The sequence below is a fragment of the Suricata suricatta genome, chromosome 9 (genome assembly GCF_006229205.1).
Source record: "Suricata suricatta isolate VVHF042 chromosome 9, meerkat_22Aug2017_6uvM2_HiC, whole genome shotgun sequence".
Lineage (NCBI taxonomy): Eukaryota > Metazoa > Chordata > Mammalia > Carnivora > Herpestidae > Suricata > Suricata suricatta.
This window is the reverse complement of record NC_043708.1, coordinates 93,015,505-93,036,574: the sequence shown is the minus strand read 5'-3', so window position 1 is coordinate 93,036,574 and position 21,070 is coordinate 93,015,505. Positions and strand designations below refer to the sequence as shown.

Here is a 21,070-nt window from a genome sequence, read left to right as displayed (position 1 = left end):
GAAATTCGTCCCCCCAGCAGGCTTGTTCTCCCTTAGGCTTGGGGCTAGCCAACTCCAGGTGGAGCCAGGGAAAAGCTGGCTCCCCAGTCCCATTACTCAATCCCAGCTAGAAAGATGACCCCCTGGGGGAAGACATTTCATTTCATTTCATCTGGGGTGACAGCATTAAAGTGCATGGGCTAGGATTTGGAAAAGTGGCGGAGCTTAGGGAAACAAAAGCAATTTGGCCTGCTCGTGGCACAGGGAGATCGGACTCAAAAGAGTAGCTTGCAATGCATCGTCTGAGTGGGGCTTGGGGAGCCTCCATTCTTCTTCCTGCAAACCCTAAGGCGGGGCCTTGGAGAGTAGCCCCTGAGACCCGACCTACCTACACCAAACCATGCCCATCTGCGCTGGAGAACTGTCTTTATTCTCCATCTTTTTTTCTCTTTTCTTTTTTCCTTCATTTCTCCTTTTCCCACCTGGAGTCTGGGAAAGACCAACATTTATACATTGCTGTGATTAGATCAATTCCTGCTATCCAGATACATTTTTCATGGTCTCATTCTTATCTTTCCCCTCCACCGGTTTTACGCTCTCTGACTGTCCTTTGTCGTTTCTGTCCCCCTCCCTTTCTTTTTCTCTTTTCTTTTCCATTCTTTTCTTTTCATTTCTATTCTTATTTTCTTTCCCCTTTTGGTTTGCTTATTTATTTGATTTGTCTGTGTGTTGGCATGCTTTTGTTCCCTGTGTGTTTGTCTGTCTGTTGTTCTTTTCAGGGCTACCTCCAGAAACCAGCCAAAGTACACATGGTGGAAAGTCCCAAATACCACTGAGTAGGAAATGAAATAATCAAAGTCACAACAACAGAAACCAAGAGACACCATTAAAAGAACACTTCCTGAAACAACAGACCCTAGACAGTCAATGAACCTCCTTTAATAGAGCAATATTAACAAGTGCACAGTGCATAACGAGCTTTTAAAACTGACCAGGGACAGAAAGCTAGCCCAAATGGCAAAACAAAAGAACTCTCCTCTAAAGAAACTCCAGGAAGAAATCACAGCCAAAGAACTTCTCAAAACAGATATAAGCAACATAACTGAGAAAGAATTTAGAACAATTGTCATAAAATTAATCACTGGGCTTGAAAAAAGCATCAGAGACGCTATTGATACAAAGACTAGGGACCTTCAAAATAGCTGTGACGAGTTAAAAAGGCTATGAATGAGATGCATAATAAAATGGAGGTGGCTGCTGCAGGGATTGAAGATGCAGAGAGGAGAATAGGTGAATTAGAAGACACAGTTATTGCAAAAGAGGGAGCTGAGAGAAACAGAAATTGATATAGGAGCACAGAAGGAGGATTCAAGACCTGAGTGATACAATCAAATGGAGCAATATCCGTATCATAGAAGTTCTGGAAGAGGAAGAAAGAGAAAGAGGACCTGAAGGGGTGCTTGATCAAATTCCCAAATCTGGGGAAGGAAAAAGATATGGAAATTCAAAAGGTGCGTCTCCTAAGATGTAACTTGAATCCACCTTCGGCATGACATATCACAGTGAAACTGGCAAAATATAAAGATAAAGAGAGAATTCTGAAAGTAGGTAGGGATAAAAGAGCCCTAACATACAAAGGGAAACCTATCAGAGTGGTTACAGAACTATCCACTGAAACTTGGCAGGAAACTTGAACAAAAAAAAATATGCAACCAAGAATTCTTTATCCAGCAAGCCTGTCATTCAAAATAGAAGGAGAGATAAAGGTGTTCCCAAATAAACAAAAATTTAGAGAATTCATGACCACCAAACCAGCCCTGCAAGAAATCCTAAGAAGGCCTCTATGAGGGAAATGTAGTAAGGAATATAAGGTACCAGAGACATCACTATAAACATGAACACTACAGAGAACACAACGAATCTAAACCCACATTTTCCAATAATAACACTGAATGTAAATAAACTAAATGTTCCAATCAAACGACACAAAGTTGCAGAATGGATAAAAAACCAAAATTCATCTATTTGCTGTCTACAAGAGACTCACCTTAGACCTGAAGACACCTTCAGCTTGAAAATAAGGGGATGGAGAAGAACCTATTTGACTGGAAGTCAGAAGAAAGTTGGAGTAGCCATACTTACATCAGACAAACTGGACTTTAAAGTAAAGGGAGTGGGTCTCTCCATCAGGAAGTGCTAACAATTATAAACATCTATACAATAAATTTGGGACCACCCATACACATAAAACAACTAACAACAATCTTATTAATAAGAATGTGCTTATCACAGGGGATTTTAATACTCCACTTACAGCATTGGATAGGTCAACCAGACAGAAAATCACTAAAGAAACAATGGACCTGAAAGCAAAATGGAACAGATGGAATGAATAGATGTATTTAGAACTCTGCATCCTGAAGCTAGGGAATTCACTTTCTTCTTGAGAGCGCATGGCACATTCCCCAAGATAGATTACATACTGGGTCCTAAAACAGCTCTCCATAAATGCAAATGAATTGAGATCATACCATGCACACTTCCAGATTACAATGCTATGAAACTTGAAATCAACCACAGGAAAAAGTCTGGAAAACCTCCAAAAATGTTGAGGTTAAAAACCACCCTACTAAAGAATGATTCAGCCAATCAGGCAATTAGAGAAGAAATTTAAAAATATATGGAAACAAATAAAAATGAAAATACAACAATCCAAACTCTCTGGGACACAGCAAAGGCAGTGCTAAGATGAAAGTATGTTGCAATCCAGGACTATTTCAACAAACTAGAAAAAGCACAAACTCAATATTTAACAGAGGACCTAAGGAAACTAGAAGGGGAGCTGCAAGAGTATCCTAAACCCAGCAGCAGAAGAAAAATAATAAAGATCCAGGCAGAAATAAACGATATAGAATCAAAAAAAAAAAATCGAACAAATTAATGAAACCAAGAGTTGGTTTTTTGAAAAAATAAAAAAATTGATAAATCTCTAGCCAGACTCCTCAGAAAGAAAAGAGAGAACACCCAAATAGACAAAATCATGAATGAAAAAGGATCTATTACCACCAATCCCTCAGAAATACAAGCAATCATCAGAGATTACTATGAAAAATTATATGCCAACAAACTGGACAATCTAGAATAAATGGACAAATTACTGAACACATATGCACTACCAAAATTCAAACAGGAAGATATATAAAATCTGAACAGATCTATATCCAGTGAAGAAATAGAATTAGTCATCAGAAATCTCCCAAGGAACCAGAGACCAGAGCCGGATTGCTTACCAGGGGAATTCTACCAGACATTTAAAGCAGAGTTAACGCCCATCCTTCTCAAGCTATTCCAAAAATAGAAATAGAAGGAAAACTTCTGAACTCGTTCTACAAAACCAACATCAATTTGATTCCCAAACCAGACAGAGACCCAACAACAACAAAAAAGAAAACTACAGACCACTATCCTTAATGACTACTCATGCAAAAATATGCAACAAGATACTAGCGAATCGAATTCAACAGAATAAAAAGAATTATCCACCATGATCCCATGGGATTCATTCCTGGGTTACAGGGCTGGTTCAATATTTGCAAATCCATTAATGTGATCCATCACGTTAACAAAAGAAAAGATAAAAGCCATATGGTCCTGCCGATAGATGCAGAAAAAGCATTTGACAAAATGCAGCATCCTTTCTTAGTAAAAACCGTCAAGAAAGTCGGGATAGAAGGAACTTGCTTAAACATTATAAAAGCCATTTATGAAAAGCCCACAGCTAATATTGTCCTCAATGGGGAAAAATTGAAAGCTTTCCCCCTGAGATCAGGAGCACGACAGGGATGTCCACTCTCACCACTGTTGTTTACCATACTGCTGGAAGTCCTAGCATCAGCAATCAGACAACAAAAGGAAATAAAAGGCATCAGAATTGGCAAAGAAGAAGTCAAACTTTCACTTTTCGCAGATAGGATACTCTACATGGAAAACCCAATCGACTCCACCAGAAACCTTCTAGAACTGATCCATGAATTCAGCAAAGTCACAGTGTACAAAATCAACATACAGAAATTGATTGCATTTTTATACACCAATAATGAATGAACAGAAAGAGAAATCAAGAAACTGATCCCATTCACAATTCCATGAAAAGCCATAAAATACCTAGGAATAAACCTAACCAAAGATGTAAAAGATGTACGATGAAAACTATAGAAAGCTTATAAAAGAAATTGAAGAAGACACAAAGATATGGAAAAATATTCCATGCTCATGTATCGAAAGAATAAACATTGTTAAAATGTCATTATTACCCAAAGCAATCTACACATTCAATGCAATCCCCATCAAAATTGCACCAGCATTCTTCTCAAAGCTAGAACAAACTATCCTAAAATTTGTATGGAACCACAAAAAACCCAGAATAGCCAAGGTAATATTGAAGAAGAAAACCAAAACAGGAAGCATCACAATCCCTGATGTTAGTCTCTATTACAAAGCTGTCATCAAGACAGTATGGTATTGGCACAAAAACAGACACATAGAACCATGGAATAGAATTGAGAGCCCAGAACTGAACCCACAAATGTATGGCCAACTTATCTTTGACAAAGCAAGAAAGAGTATCTAATGGAAAAAAGACTGCCTCTTTAACAGGTGGTGCTGGGAGAACCGGACAGCAACATTCAGAAGAATGAAACTAGACCTCTCTCTTACACCGTACACAAAAATAAACTCAAAATGGATGAAGGACCTGAATGTGAGACAGGAAACCATCAAAACCCTAGAGGAGAAAGGAGGAAACAGCCTCCTTGACCTCAATCGCAGCAATTTCCTACTCGACACATCCCAAAGGCAAGAGAATCAAGAACAAAAATGAACTATTGGGGCCTCATCAAGATAAAAAGCTTCTGCACTGCAATGGAAACAGTAAAAAAAAAATAATAGGCAAGCGACAAAATGGGAAAAGATAGTTACAAATGACATATCAGATAAAGGGCTAGTATCCCTAATCTACAAGGAACTCACCAAAATCCACACCCAAAAAACAAATAATCCAGTGAAGAAATGGGCAGAAGACATGAACAGACACTTCTCCAAAGAGGACATCCAGATGGCCAACAGACACATGAAATGATGTTCAGCGTCACTCATCATCAGGGAAATAGAAATCAAAATCACATTGAGATACCACCTCACACTGGTCAGAGTCACCAAAATGAACAAATCCAGAGACTACAGATGCTGGTGAGAATGTGGAGAAACGGGCACCCTCCTACACTGTTGGTGGGAATGTAACCTGGTACAGCCGCTCTGGAAAACTGTGGAGGCTCCTCAAAAAACTATTGATAGAACTCCCCTATGACCCAGCAATAGCACTGCTGGGGATCTACCCAAGGGATATGGAGTGCTGATGATTAGGGGCACATGCATCCCAATGTTCATACCAGCACTGTCAACAATAGCCAAATCATGGAAAAAGCCTAAATGTCCATCAACAGATGAATGGATAAAGAAATGTGGTACACAATGTAGTACTACATGGCAATGAGAAAGAATGAAATCTGGCCATTTGTAGCAAAGTGGATGGACCTTGAGCATGTCATGCTAAGCAAAATATGTCAGGCAGAGAAGGACAGATACCATATCTTTTCACTCATAGGTCTAACAGGAGAAATCTAACAATGAACCATGGGAAGGGGAAGGGGGTGAAAGAAAGAGAGAGGAAGGGAGACAAATCATGAGAGACTCTTGAATACTGAAAACAAACTGAGGGCTGAAGAGGGAGGAGGAAAGGGGGTGGGGAGTGATGGTCACGGAGGGGGGAACTTGTGGGGAAGAGCACTTGGTGTTACATGGAAACCTACTTGGCAATAACCTATTAAAAATATAGAGGACCTGAATAGACATTTTCCTAAGAAGAGCTATAGATGACCAACAGACACATGAAAAGATGCTCAATATCACTAACTAACAGTAAAATTCAAATTAAAACCATAATGAAATATCACCTTACACTAGTCACACTGGCTATAATAAAGAAGATCTAACAAGTTTTGGTGAGGAAGTGGACGAAAGGGAATCCACATGGACTTGATTTTCCTTGTCGGAAATGTAAATTGGTGGAACCACTGGAAAACAGTATGGAGGTTCCTCAAAAAATTAAAAACAGATATACTATATGATTCAGTAACTTTACTGTTGAGTGTGTACTCAAGGAATATGAAATTACTAATTCAAAGGGATATATGCACTTCTTTATTGCAGCATTATTTCCAATAGCTAAGGTAAGGAAGCAGTCCAAGTGTCTACCAACTAATGAATGGAAAAAGAAGATGTGTGTGTGTACATGAACATGAATGTGTTGTTTTTTGGTCTGCACCATGAATGAATATATGTATGTAGGTAGATATATGTATACATGTAGATATACATACATACACAGACATTTGATTATTCAACCATAAAAAGAAATGAGATCTTGCCCTTTGTGATAACATAGATGGAGCTTGTGGGTGTTATGCTGAGTGAAATAAGTCAGAAAGAGAAAGACAAATACCATATGACTTCACTTATATGTGGAATCTAAAAAGCAAATCAAATAAGCCAAAAACCAGAAATAGACTCATAAATACAGAGAACAAAGTGTTGTTTGACAAAGGGGAGGTGTGTGGGCGAATGGGCAACAAAGATGCAGGGGATTAAGAGGTACAAAGTTCTACTTCTGAAATAAATCATGGAGATGAAAAGCCAAGCAGAGGGAATATAATCAGAAATATTTTAATAACCTTGTACAGTAGCAGATGGTGACTACATTTATGGTGGTGAGCATTAAATAAAATACAGAATTGTCAAATCACTATTGTACACCTAAAGCTAATTTAACATTGTATGTCAAGTATATTTCAATAATTTAAATAAGTGTAACCAAATTTTGGTTTTAAAGACTTACTGTTTGGTCTGTCAGAGGAGGGAGAACAATTTGTTTTTCTATTTTGTTAAGAACTAGCTTCCATAACTCCTTCAAAACTCGCTTCAGAACTGTTTTCTCACAGATTTTTGCTGAGAGACTTAATCTGAAATAAAATAAAACACAGTCACTTATAAAGCTCATATCAAGGTATCTACTTTTTTATTGATCAGAAATTCACATTTTTCAATATTGAAATTTAAATATGTGATTAGGTCTTACTGCTAAATTTTGTTTACTGAAAAAATATATAAACAACGCTCCCAAAGAAGATGATTTTCACCCTCATTCCGAATTCATACTGACCACATGTACATGGTGCAGGCCAAACACTAAAGAAAAACATTTTGATCACTATCTGGAACTGCTCCAACATAACAACAAAGTTGCATACAATTTTACTTAAGAGCTAAAAGTTTTCAGTTCTATTGAGATACAATTAACATATCACTTTGTGTAAGTTTCAAATGTATAACATAATGATTTGATATGCAAATATAATGATGAAATGATTATCACAGTAAATTTAGTTACCATCCATTACCTCAGTAATCTTCTTATAAGATCTACTCTACCCTCAGTAATTTTTATTTAAAACTTTTAAAAAAAATTTTTTAATGCTTTTTATTTATTTTTGAGAGACAGAGAGAGACAGCTGGAGCAGGGGAGGGTCAGAGAGAGAGGGAGATACAGAATCTGAAACAGGCTCCAGGCTCTGAGCTAGCTGTCAGCACAGAGCCCGACGCGGGGCTCGAACCCACGAACCGTGAGATCATGACCTGAGCCGAAGCTGGATGCTTAACAGACTGAGCCACCCAGGCGCCCCCCCCTCAGTAATTTTTAAATATGCAGTAAAATATTGTTAACTATAGTTTTGTGCTATATGTTAATCCCTAAGACTTATTTATTTTATAACTGGAAGTTTCTACCTTTTGACCACTTTTACCCACTCTCCGGATTCCTCTACCTTCTGGCTACTACCAAGCTGTTCTGTTTCTCTAAGATCAGCTTTTTAAGACGCCAAAGTTACCAACTTTAATAGGTTTAAATTTGTATTTCTTATAAATTCTTCTCATGGTGAGAATGATGTTAACATTACCTGGTAGTTATGTAACATCCTAAATTTAGAAACCTCTTCTGCAGAAGCTTTTTGTTTATCACTATATTCATTTTATAAATCAAAAACAGGTTCAGAGGGGTGCCTGGGTGGCTAGTTGGTTAAGAGTGTGACTCTTGGTTTTGGCTTAGGTCATGATCTCACAATTCATGAGATTGAGCCTTGTGTTAGGCTCTGCACTAACAGCGTTGAGCCTGTGTATGATTCTCTCTCTTTCTTTCTCTATCTCTGTCTCTCTCTATACCCCTCCCACATTTGTGTATGCACTCTCTCAAAATAAATAGAAGAAACTTAAGAAAAAACATATCAGGTTCAGAGACATTAGGGAACTTGTTCAAGGAAGTGAAGCAAGGAAGTGAGGGCTGAAAAGTCCTCTAAACCCAGTGAGTTATCCAATGTGCTGTGCTGCCCTGGACAAACACGTTATTGTATGAAGGCCCAATAGTCTGTGAAGGCACAGTGCTGCATAGATACTTACTGAATGTGCTGGAATAGGACACTCAACTCTGTAAGGCTCCTTTAATAAGAGTTTATTAAACCTGTTCCACAGAGGGCCAGAGGTGGGTCATGTATTTCAGGATAGCCTCATTAACTCCCTACTGTCCTCCTAAGTTCTCTGTATGTTTTTGGACTCAAATTATAACTTGAGTTCTGGTTTTGAGAGAGTGAGAGAATTGACTATTTTAAATGTATATATAATCAATATCTAAAGGCAGGTGACACTGAGAGGCAAAGGGAAAGATTTCCAAAATACCTATCTATGTAGAATTATTTCTCTGAACACTACTGTATGCAGATACCTAAATAGGACCATATATGAAAACAATCTCCTTTGGATGAGGGAGGAGGGTTGGGACCCCTTGTGCATAGTTCTGGAATCTGTGGCCCCACTATTTAGAAACCACTGTTGGAGAGTCGCAGTCATGATATGGACAGATGTGTCATGACTGAACCACAGAAAGATGATTTGAGATAAAACAAATCTACCAGTTTTGTAGCAGATGTGTAATTTCCATTTTTGAAAGGTGTGGGTTTAAGAATTGACCTTGTTTTTATGGTCAGCTCGTATGCTTGGCCAGCCAACTAACTTTGCTCCAACTAGGAATGAATAGGTATAAAACCCTTGACATGTTTGCAGCTCTGCATGGGATTTCAGTCAGCTGGAAATAATGTTTATAGTTCATTTTATAGAGTCACGGCGTTTCGGTAAAAAAAAAAATGAAACATAAAGAATCTTTTACTTAGAGAGGCTACACAAAGAGAGCCTATACATTTATAATATAACATGATTTCTAAGGGGATTTTCTCAAAGCTACCTTAAGTTTTTGAGCCCTCCATTGTTTATGTTAAATGAACAAACAGGAGACAAAGCAACTGCTTCCTTAAGGAATTTAGAGGAAACCTACTTGATAATGCAGACTGAAAAGCATACATTTTGGGAACTGAGCTATCTAGATTGGTTATCTACAGACCAATTAACCAGACAATTGTCAAATACCATGATACCAGCTGGCAATAGAGATTTGCTATCATACAGTTGATCAGATTTTCATCAAGACAGCATCTAGCTGTTCTCCCTCCTCCAGAAAGCCCACCCCTCATCTCCTACCCTCTCAGCTCTATCACCCTGAAAGGTCTACTGCAAATGGAACTTCTACTGATGGTTTGAACAAGGCATTATTATACCTTATTGTGTTTGTGTGCATTTTCCCCCCAACCTGTTAGTTACCTAAGAACAGAATTAACATCTGACTTTTAAAAATCTCTAACAAATGGCACACATTTCTATTAGACCTGAGAATTTGTGCAACCCTTCATGCCTCATATCTGTTTCCAAAAATTTTAAATCTTTTACAATTTTTTAAAGCTCATAGATGGTTTTTGTATCTTTATATATTGTCCCTTTCTACTAAGAATTAGAAAAATATATATCAATTATATAATTATGTATAACTCTAAGTGGAAAATTAAGACAGTAAAATAATCTAAATACACTAAAAAGAAGGGTCCACTGACTTTATGTTTTGGCCTCATTTTACAGACGGTGAAATGGATTCAGGGTCTCTCAACTAGTAGTTCACAGGATTAGGACAGATAAGTGCTCAATTATTGAAGGTGAGCCAGCCAGTGTCTACTTGCCTCTGAACTGAATTAATTCTGCTCATATTTGTGATACTCTCTTCTTCACTTTTCTGACATGAAATCAGACATTCTGGACTGAACCCAGTCATTTTTGATGTGTAAGAGGATGCAAAACAGTATTTTATCTGAGGGGCATCATATCCTAATGCTCTGTCCCCTTAGAACCACAAACTCCTTAGTTACCATTATTTATTTCCTTCCCATTTGTCCTTTCCTGCACAAAATCATTCCTGTTTTTTCCTATCTAGTAATGAACTAAAAGTCTTTTCCTTTTTAATGAGTTAGAATATTTCTCTAGAAGCCTTTTTAAAGCTATCTTATGTAGAGGAAAACAATTTTTTTCCCCATAAAAATGTTATCAGTCAAATTTAGGGCAATGGTTAAAGAGAAAACTAGGTTGGAAACTTACGTTTTGTCCAAGAAGTCCATGAGGGGTCTTAACACAATCTCTGCATCCATTGCTGCACTGTTTTTATTAGCTGAAGTATTTCCGTTTGTTCTCATTTGGTTTAGCTCAAAACTCATCTGTTTTATACACTCTTCAATGATAAGCTGGAAACTAAAAATAAGGAATATAAATTCTGAAATAAAAGCAAGCATTTATTACTCCTGTGTCTGTGTCTGTTTAATTCAACTCCAAGGAGTTTGCTCTGTTTCACATGGTGTGAATTTCCACGCTCATCCGTCTTCAAACTTACTGTTCAGTTGCAAAAAATTTTGTTGCATTAAAAGCTTACTTGGGACCCATATAAGCAGATAAAAGTAATGCTCTTCAGGTTGAATTAATTTGAATGGGGGTTTATTTGGACCCAACTCTCACAGAAATAGCCGAGCATTTCCCCGAGCATTGTTTGGGAAAATGACTGTTCTTGAAAGACTCAGCATGAGGTTCATGTTCTTCACTAGGCATCTGGGACTCCACACCCTTTTGGGTTTTTTCCTCTAACCTCACTGGCTATGATCTGTTCTCAGTTACCTGACCCGTACTTATTTGCCAGACTCAGCAAATATAAAGACAGGCTACCCCTGTAATTTGAATTTCAAATAGTGAACATTTTTCAGTACAAGTATGACCCATGCAGTATTTTGGACATATGTATATGAAATATACACACTGTTTACCTGAAATGCAAATTCAGTTGTGCACAGCCTATAATTTATCTGGCAACCTTACATTGTTATCCACTAGGCTTGATCATTTGACCACTCCATTTCTTCATCAAATATAGCTTTTTGGCAAATATATCTAGTTCCATGGCTTTCACACCATCAATATACTGGTGATTCCCAAATATGCATCTAAAGACCTGACTTAAAAAAAATTAATGTTCATTTATTTTTGAGACAAAGTTGTGAGCAGGGAGGGGTAGGAGGAGGGGGAGACACAGAACCTGAAGCAGGCTCCTGGCTCTGAGCTGTCAGCATAGCGCCCAATGTGGGGTGTGTACTCATGAACCACAAGATCATGACCTGAGCTGAAGTTGGACCCTTAACCAACTGAGCCACCCAGGAGGCCCTGCAGATCCGACTTCTAATGTGAGCTCTAGACCATTTTATTCAATTGCCTATGAAACCTTCCCACTTATAAGTCCAATGTGTTTCTCTCATACCAATATCCAACCCATCAGCAAATCATTATAAAGTATCCTAAATTTTAGTGTTCTTAGAATTTTCTGAGGACACTCTTATCTCATAGACACTGTATGTTCCCTCTCCCATGAACTTTCTCTCTCTTGGTCCCTCACTCTTGGGCATTCACCACATTCCAAGTCCCTTGAGAATTCTACTTGAACACTCAATTTGAATGGACACTTCTATCATTCTTCATTCCCTTGCAGTTTTTTTCTTAATTGCACTATTATTCTATATTTATTATTATTATTTGACATATTGCATGCTTTGGATTTATGTATTTATTTCCTGTTGCCCCAAATGGAATGTAAGCTCTATGAAGGCAAGGAGATTTTTATTTTCGGTGCTACTTATCCACACCATAGAACAAGTTGTCACACTTTGCAAAAAGAGGTTGCTAAAGAACAATGGCTAAATGTATCAACAGACCCTTTTCCTTCCACCCATTTCTATTACCTCACCACTCCAAGAATTTATTTTTGAGAGAGAGTGAGAGTGCACAGGAGGGCCAGGGAAAGAGAGAGAGACACAGAATCCGAAGCAGGCTCCAGGCTCTGACCTGTCAGCACAGAGCCTGATGCAGGGCTTTAACCCACAAACTGTGATCATGACCTGGGCTGAGGCTGCATGCTAAAATGACTGAGTCATCAAAGTGCCCCACCACTCCATGGACTTAAATAAGTGTATGAAGTGTAATCTTTAGAATTATTTCTTCATTCTTTATATCTCTTACTGAAATAATTGGCACTAAGTAGAACATGTAAATAATGGAGACTCATCATCACCGCCATTCTTCTATAGTGTCTATTTCACATTTCCAACAAAAGGAGTAATTATTACAGATATACAGGCAGGCAAGAAAAAAACATTTAGGAGAATAGGGATAAATGAAAACTTGTGAAATGGTCCCATTACTAGAATGGTGATAATTAGAAGAAAAAGATCTTTTTAAAAAAGTATCACAGTTAGGGTACCTGAGTGGGTCGGGCCTCATTGAACATGTGACTTTTATTTCCGCTCAGGTTATTATCTCATGATTTGTGAGATCGAACCCTGTGTCAGGCTCTATGCTGACAGCGTGGAGGCTGCTTGGGTTTCTCTTGCCTCTATCTCTCCCCTCCCCTAACTTGTGCACATGCACTCTCTCTCTCTCTCTCTCTCTCTCTCTCTCAAAATAAACACTAAAAGAACATACAGTAATCAAGTCAGTCCCTTTCTCCTTCCTATACACAGCAAGGTTTTATATATATATATATGTTATTTGAGAAGTATCCAAATGTACTAATTCCTAAAATTTTATATAGATAGAAATTTGGGAATTTTAACCATACGATGCTTCCATTAAGTAGAAAGAATATAAATATTTATCAATGGATGCATTCTACAAATACTTTAAAATACTGTGTGCCCATCTCAGTTCACAGGTGCTGAGGATATATCAATGAACAAAACACAGAACGTCTTGTTCTTGTGGCATATATGAGAATTTATTTTAGATTTCACATCATGGAAATATTTTACTTAGCCTGTTGTCCAATGTTTTATTTTTCTAATTTTTGGTTTTGCTACCAAATATGGGAAATCTTAGATAAATTTTAAGTTATCACAACTTGGATGTTTTCCTTCCTCCTGGACCTTTAAAAATTTTTATTTATTTTGAGAGAGAGAGAGAGAGAGAGAGAGAGAGAGAGAGACAGTGAGCAGGGGAGGGGCAGAGAGAGAGGAGAGAGAATACCAAGCAGGTTCCATCCTGTCAGCCAAGAGCCTGACAAGAGGCTAGATCTCATAAATCGTGAGATCATGACCTAAGCTGAAATCAAGAGTTAGTCACTTGACGGCCTGAGCTACCCAGATGCCCACCTCCCAGACCCTTTTTTAGCAGATTTATAAGTAAATTGTTCTGTAACTTTCAGCATATAGTCAAGGCCTGAATCTTCTTTTACCATCATTCATCTTTGGCTCCTGACTTCTCCTTGACCTTCTTTACTGTTGACAATACCATTCCTGGCCCTCTGGCCTTGGTGTCTGTATTTGGTTCCTGGATCCTTGAACCTCAGCTTGTCCTGATGCATGTGGCTCATTTCTTGGCTTCCTGCATATTTTTTCAATTCGATGAGACATCCTCTTTCAGAGTAGTTCAAAGGAGTCCAGCTGTGTTAAACATTTTGGCTTTTATCTGGCTCCACCTTTATACTTTGGTTAGGTAGTTGTTGTGGAGGAAGGTGGTGGTGGGCATGGTGCAGAATGTGATAAAGTAAGTGGTGATAGTGGTGGTGTGTGTATTTAGTGAGGGTACAGTGGTAACTATTTGGGACAATAGAAAAACAAGGTAGATAATGTTGGAATATGTGAACCAGTCGATTTACTACTCAGTCATCAGTCATCCTGCTTCCTGTGGTAATAATCACCCTTGAAACAGCCACTTTCTTTTGCACTGTTTCTCAAATCAGTGTATTGGGGTAGAGGATAGACTGAGCATAAGAAGGTATGATAGTTATTTAAAAAAATGCTTAAATGAGTTTTCCTATAATAGACCCATATGGTGACTCCCACCAGAAGTCAGCTCTGTGTGTGAGATCAGGCATATGGAGGAAGGGTTATCAGTGTATCAGAGATAGTGACACTTTATCCTAACATTAATCCAGGATAAACCAACACCTACATTTCACCTAATTTTTTTGTCTCTATTAATTTTTGGTAAATTCACCTAAAATATTTTTTCTGTATCAATATTTTGGTTGGAGAAGTCTTTAGTAATCAGCTTGATTAAAAGTGGTACCAGTTAATAGTGATGGATGTTGTAAGCACCCACGAAGCCAAATACTAATAGGAGAAATCCTAGGAAATATTCCTGAATTCCTTCCTTAATCCAGCTAGCCAGTGGTACCATAGGCATCATTAAAAGCAATGTAGTAAGCCAAAAGCCAAACTCCAAAATATAAGCAGAAACCTAAGTGGCACAAGTTTTCAAGATTGTTAAGAACAACTGTAAGAACATCTTTATGATTTCAGTGAAAGTATAACACTTAGTTTCCTTTCATCAAACAAAACAGAACAAAACAAAATAAAAAGTAGTTATTCATATGACCATGTCAAGGTCCCCGGAACCTGGGCTTCAGATGTGTGTGGCTTGGCTCTGCTCTGACTTTACTGTGAAATCATCCTACCAGCTCCATATACTAAAATTATGTGATTGGGGGTTTTAATAACACCAGATAAAACAGATCGGGGGCAATTAATTATACACTTAATTTTAAGGCTCTAAACTGCTAATTTTGACTCTAAAGAAGGTTGATTCAGACTAAAAAGATGCAGTTTGACTTCACAGTGTGGTTACACTGATCATTATGGATATCCCATCCACCTGGTGGGATGTCTGGTTGGTTGTGTGTGAAATAAATTCATACCAATAGGCATATAATATTCTTTTTATAAGAAAAGAATGACATATGGGTTGTGTATTCCAATAATCTTAGCCATAATTGCATAAAATACTAAATTGTTTCCTATATTTAATAAAATAATGAGGAAATAGTACTGAGTAACCAGGAGATTCAATATCTAGGTTAAAGTAGCTGGCTTCCCAGGAACAAAACATTTCCAGTGCACCTCTATGAATCTAATAAGCATCGCTCCTTATTTCATAGCTGAAGTTTGCTCACAGGTTTTCAAATTATAATCTCACCCTTTGTAACTTGAATATTCCTCCCATCAGACAAAACAGAACAAAACATAATAAAAAGTATTTACTGATAAGGATGATGTGGCTACATTTCAGAAAGTAATTCAACTGTATGTTCTCTATTTATATTCTAATTTCTATTCTGTTGAGTCATCGTATTTCCCATGAGGTTCCGAACACCCCCTGCTGTCCCAGACACCTTTCCGTTTTCCCTGACTTTGCTAAATCATCTCTCTTTCTGTCTTCCTGGCTTAAAGCAACAGTCTTTTGCTCACCACATATTGATAATTGATAACTGCACTAAACTGACTGGCCAAGGGCCCCCACCAACTAAGTGTCACTCAACTCAGAGCCAATGAGCTCCAACGTCTCTCAGACAACGTCTGCCTCTCCAACTCCAGGTACACAGAATCTTCCATTGCTTATTAATATGTAGGCCAAGTAAGCAGAATTATCCAGGTCAGCGAACAACACGAAACAGAAGGCAAGGCAATCACCTCGGGCTCAATACAGCAAGGCTGTCTCTTGTTTGGTACCTTGGCTGTGAAAGTGGGCTGTATAAAGACAATTCACATACCCCTGAAACTAAAGAGAAGGCCAATATGGGATTCTTCTTTACTTTGCATCATTGCTGTATAAATGATGCTTTAAGTGTCTTTTTTTAAAAGTCATTCTGATTTGAAAGTAGTGTATCTAATCAATATTTATTAAGCATATATACATATCTTTACAAAACCCAATAATAAGTGATGGGTGGGGTTCAAAGATAGCTAACCTTCACCATTAGAAAAATTTTGATAGTGCCATTTGAGAACAGAACTCAGTAAGTCAACATTTACTGGACTGATACTTAAAGCAAATTCTGGGGGCATCTGGGTGCCTCAGTCTTAAATGTCTGACTTCAGCTCGGGTCATGATCTCAGGGTTCACGAGTCTGAGCCTCTCATCAGGCTTTGTGCTGACAGCTCAGAGCCTGAAGCCTGCTTCGGATTTTGTGTCTCCCCCCTCTCCCTGCCCCTCCCCTACTTGTGCATTGTCTCTTTCTCTCTCAAAAAGTGTATTAGCGTTAAAAAAAATTGTAGGGCAAATATGTATGAAGTTAATGAATCTCTTTAAAAATGTGTTTGCTTTTCTATTTTAACATTTGATGATGATCTAATGGCTTTTTCCTGTAGGACCAAAATGAAGTTTATCTAGGATAGGTTTTTCTCTCTTTAGAGCAATGCTACAGACAAGAAAAGTTAATTGTTTAAAAATAGAGGTGACTGGGTGGCTCAGTCAGTTAAGCATCAGACTCTTGGTTTTGGCTCAGGTTGTGATCTCATGGTTTCGTGGGTTCGAGCCCCACATTGGGCTCTATGCTGGCTGCATGGAGACTGCTTGGGAGTCTCTGTCCCCCTCTCTCTCTACCCCTGCCCCACTTGGGTGTCTTTCAACCATATGGTTTGCACTCATAGGTCTAGCAGGAAAACAAGAGAGACCTAATGGAGAACGAGGGGGAGCGGAGGAGGGAGAGAGAGTTGGGGAGAGAGAGGGATGCAGAACTTGAGAGACTATTGAAAGCTGAGAATGAACTGAGGGTTGGGGGGGGAAGGGGGAGGGGGGAAAAGAGCTGGTGGTGATGGTGGAGGGCACTTGAGGGGAAGAGCACTGGGTGTTGTATGGAAAACAATTTGACAATAAAATATTATGGAGAGAAAAAAAATAAAAAAAAATAAGTAAATAAACTTTAAAAATACAGAAAAAATAAAGATGTGTTAGCACTCTCCCATGGGGTAATTATATCGAGATTCCTAAACTCTAGAACCCTGGCTTTATTAGCTTATGAGGGTGGAATTCAGTTCTTTGGGAGTGCAGCCACATTAACACAAATGTATGAAAGCAACTCAGTCTTCTTTTGTATGTAAAGGGTCTTTCCCTCCCTCCATTCTTTCAATAGCCAGTTGCTAAGCTCTACATATTAGAATTCCAAGTAGGAATGAGATACACGGTTTCTGACCTTAAGAAGCACACTAGTCAAGTCAGGGAAACAGGCGAGTAAAGCAGAATTTAGAGCACGGTGTTAGAAGTGCTACCCAGCTGAAGGATCAAACAAAGTTCTGGGGAACATGTATCAAGATACCACTGGTAGATTGTGGGGTCGTGAGAGACTAGAGGAGATAGAACTTTGCTGATTATTGAAGTTAAATGAATTTAGCGAGTCAGAGGAAAGAAATAGCATCAAAGACCGGATTTGATTCCACTAAATTACTACTAGAGGAAACCCAACACATTTGAATAATAACTAGATACTTACCTTTCACCATAAGTGATGCTAAGCTCATCCAGAACCCCATTGAGTTTAACTTGTAGTTCTTTTAGAATAGCACTAGCTTCAGGATCTAGCTGCAGAAAGACCATAAAGAGTATTACTTTGGAGTTGTGAGAAAGCATGTTTTTGTTTCTCTTACAACATTTTGCTTGTTACAAGGTAAACTTCAAGAAATATAGCACACATATCCTCTTTCCTTTCCTTTTTATAATCTTTGAAATTAAGTGCAAAATTTATGAAATTCTAAATATGTATGAAAAAATTGATTGAAGTGCATGGCATGCATTAAATGAGAGCTAGATAGCAAAGCCTTTGTTGGTTACAGCAATGGTATGCAAGGCATGAGAAAGAAACCTCCAGAACAAGGTAACTTCACAACTTAGAAAATCTATTGTGTTATGCATTAGCTGAAAATACGTATTACTTCAAAATATAGTTCAGTTTTTACTATCCCTGTGAATAAATAGGCCCATTAAAAATAAAAAAATAGTAAGAAAAATTAATTTGTGAGTGTTGCACTGTGACTTATTTGACTGTATTTTTATATTTTTCTAACTACAGAGTTAGTAGTTAAAATTAAAAATTAAATTATAAGCTATAGAATTAAAAATAGGAAAAATAAATTATCCAAGCACTCCAATGTTTCTCTGAGGTGAGAGAGTTCAAGAGCCAATGCTTCTCATTTTATTCTCATTTAAGTTTTCAAATATTTAAGCTTGAAGTTAAGCTACTGAGCACATTTAGGGTCAAAGAAAAAAGAATTAAATCAAGATAACTTATATTTGAAGCTGTTTTTACAATGCAAACTTTAAAATTCAACTGTTCTTTTATTTGCTTTCAATTCTTAAAATAAGCAAAAACTATACTATAAATCAACATAAATAAACACATCAATCTATTGACAGAATACTTTTGTAATTAAAGTTCAGGATCAACACAAACTTCACTAGCACTTTAGAAACTTCTTTTTACATATGTTTTTTGCAAACTGTCAAAAAAGAATGAATTGTAACAGATGTATTATCTCAAGTTGATAGGAACTCAGGTAAAGGGTAATCTAGAATATTCTCTGAAATTAAGTCAACCTTCCTTTGACTCTTCAGAAATTAGTTTCTTGCCTTTGGTACCTATAATTCTTATGCAAGCTGATCTATTATTGAAAAGAAGGGATAGGATAAAGCCAACTTTTGGGGGTAGAACAAATTAAAGGAGGACTTTAGTAAACAGGAAAAACTAAGAAGGACACCAAAAACGGCAGGACCCAATATCAAATTTAAACTCTGGGGAGCCAGCCCAGAACCAAACAATATCTCTAATAGTATACAGTGATCATTACGTAATTCTCCAAGAGCATTTTCTAGTACTAAGAGAATGTTAGGAAGAAGTATTATTTATATATCTCAGCACACTGTGTGGTCCTAGCTTATATTACCATGATTAAAAGCAATGGGATGGAAATAAAACATTGCATTTGGCATCTGACTATTGATTATATCAAACAATCCATGTTGTCAATTTTGAGTCAAATTCAGGTGCTTTCAGCATTGGTTAGTTTCTGCTGCTCCTCTAGAGAACCAATGTGATTCTTCTGGACTTAATCTTTTTTCTGACCCCATCAACAGACAAGCTCACAGCTCTTACCCAAAGACGCACAGGCTACTCTAACAAATAGAAACTTCTTTAAGAATTGGAAAATTAGAATATCCTTGATCTCATACTTTCTGAGAGTTCCATTAAGCTGTAATTAATCATAAGGCAGTGATTCAGAAAGACAATGAGATAGTACTTATTGTAAAAAGACACTAATATGCATTGAAACAAAAATAGCTTAATAAACCAAAATTCACCAAACTTTAACCAAAAAAGCATTTATGGGTTGCCTGCCCCACTCCTAAGGAACCATTCATACTGATTGTTTTTATTATATTTTCTTGCTATTGACCTAATGCCAATTTTATTTCATTTTGATAAGATTTTTGGGCAACAGAATGAGAGAGAAGCCCTTCCACAGGGTTCTTCATGCTCCCCACTCTTTGGTAAACAACTTGGGTAGATAGATAGGTATTAGTTCCCCAGCTATACAACTGTCATCTCGAAGGAAATTGCTATGAGAGTAGATGTTTCTCCAGGAAATGGGATTGCTTCTTTTTTTCTTTGAAAGTTTATTTATTTTGAGGAAGGGAGAAAAGGAAGGGAGATAGAGCGAGCAAGCACACAGCATGGGAGGGACAGAGAGACAGGGAGAGAGAGAATCCCAAGCAGGCTCTGCCCTCCCAGGTCGGAGTCCCACACACAGGGCTCAAATTCAAAACCCATGAGATCATGACCTGAGCTGAAACCAAGAGTCGGATGCTTGACTGACTGAGCCACCAAGACACATTGGATTGCTTCTTTAAAATGTGTATTTTGTTTTCATATTCGTTTAATATACCCATTGAGGTTTTTTTCACCTGTTAAGATAATTAATTTAAAGTCATATAAAAATGGTTAGATAGGTCAGCTGGATGAAATTATGTTATTTTCTCATAAATTATTTTTAGTCTACCTTTGGTTTTTTGTGCATGGAGATTTCTTATCAAATAATTGGCTTTGGCTTGAAAATCTGAACCTGTCAAATCTATAGCAATTTATATATTGGATGACAGTTTTCATTTCCTCATAGAAGCTTAAGTTTCTAAGTGAGCACTGACTAATGCCTCTATCATGTAACCAGGCCAAAAAACAAACAAACAAAAAGTTCTAGTTTTGGTTAAGTACCTGATGCTTACCTGATAGAAATCATACCATTATAACATTAAAACAGAAGCTGTAATTATGAGGCCAAATTGCAGGTCTTTTGCAATAACTCATCTAGTTATAAAACCATCCCTTTAGGCAGCAAATTAACCAATTCTCAAGTTTTGCATTTGCACATATTGAAGAGATTTTTCTTACTACCACAAACTTCAAGTTTTTCAGGAATAATAACTTGGGCTTTTAGACCTCTTTGCCTAAATTACCAACGGCACAGTTTACAAATTATTGGCTACTTTGGAAAGGTAAGACTACCTGATTTTTTCCCAAAGATTTAAAACTTATCCATGTTTTGGCTATCGTTGACATTGCTGCTATGAACATTGGGGTACATGTGCTCCTATGCCTCAGCATTTCTGTATCTCTTGGGTAAATCCCTAGCAGGGCTATTGCTGGGTCATAGGGCAGTTCTATGGATAGTTTTTTGAGGAACCTCCACACTGT

At 37.6% G+C, this 21,070-nt stretch overlaps 1 protein-coding gene across 1 annotated transcript in view; it reads right to left on the bottom strand.

Annotated features, from left to right (window-relative positions):
* Positions 1-21,070, bottom strand: part of UNC13C (unc-13 homolog C) — a 593,765-nt gene that overhangs the window by 83,609 nt on the left and 489,086 nt on the right. Inside the window, exons 27-29 of the mRNA XM_029952367.1 lie at positions 17,819-17,907; positions 10,618-10,767; positions 6,932-7,055 (exon numbers count right to left, since the gene is read on the bottom strand). Coding sequence (XP_029808227.1) covers positions 6,932-7,055; positions 10,618-10,767; positions 17,819-17,907 — 363 coding nt within the window. The remainder of the gene's footprint in view (positions 1-6,931; positions 7,056-10,617; positions 10,768-17,818; positions 17,908-21,070) is intronic.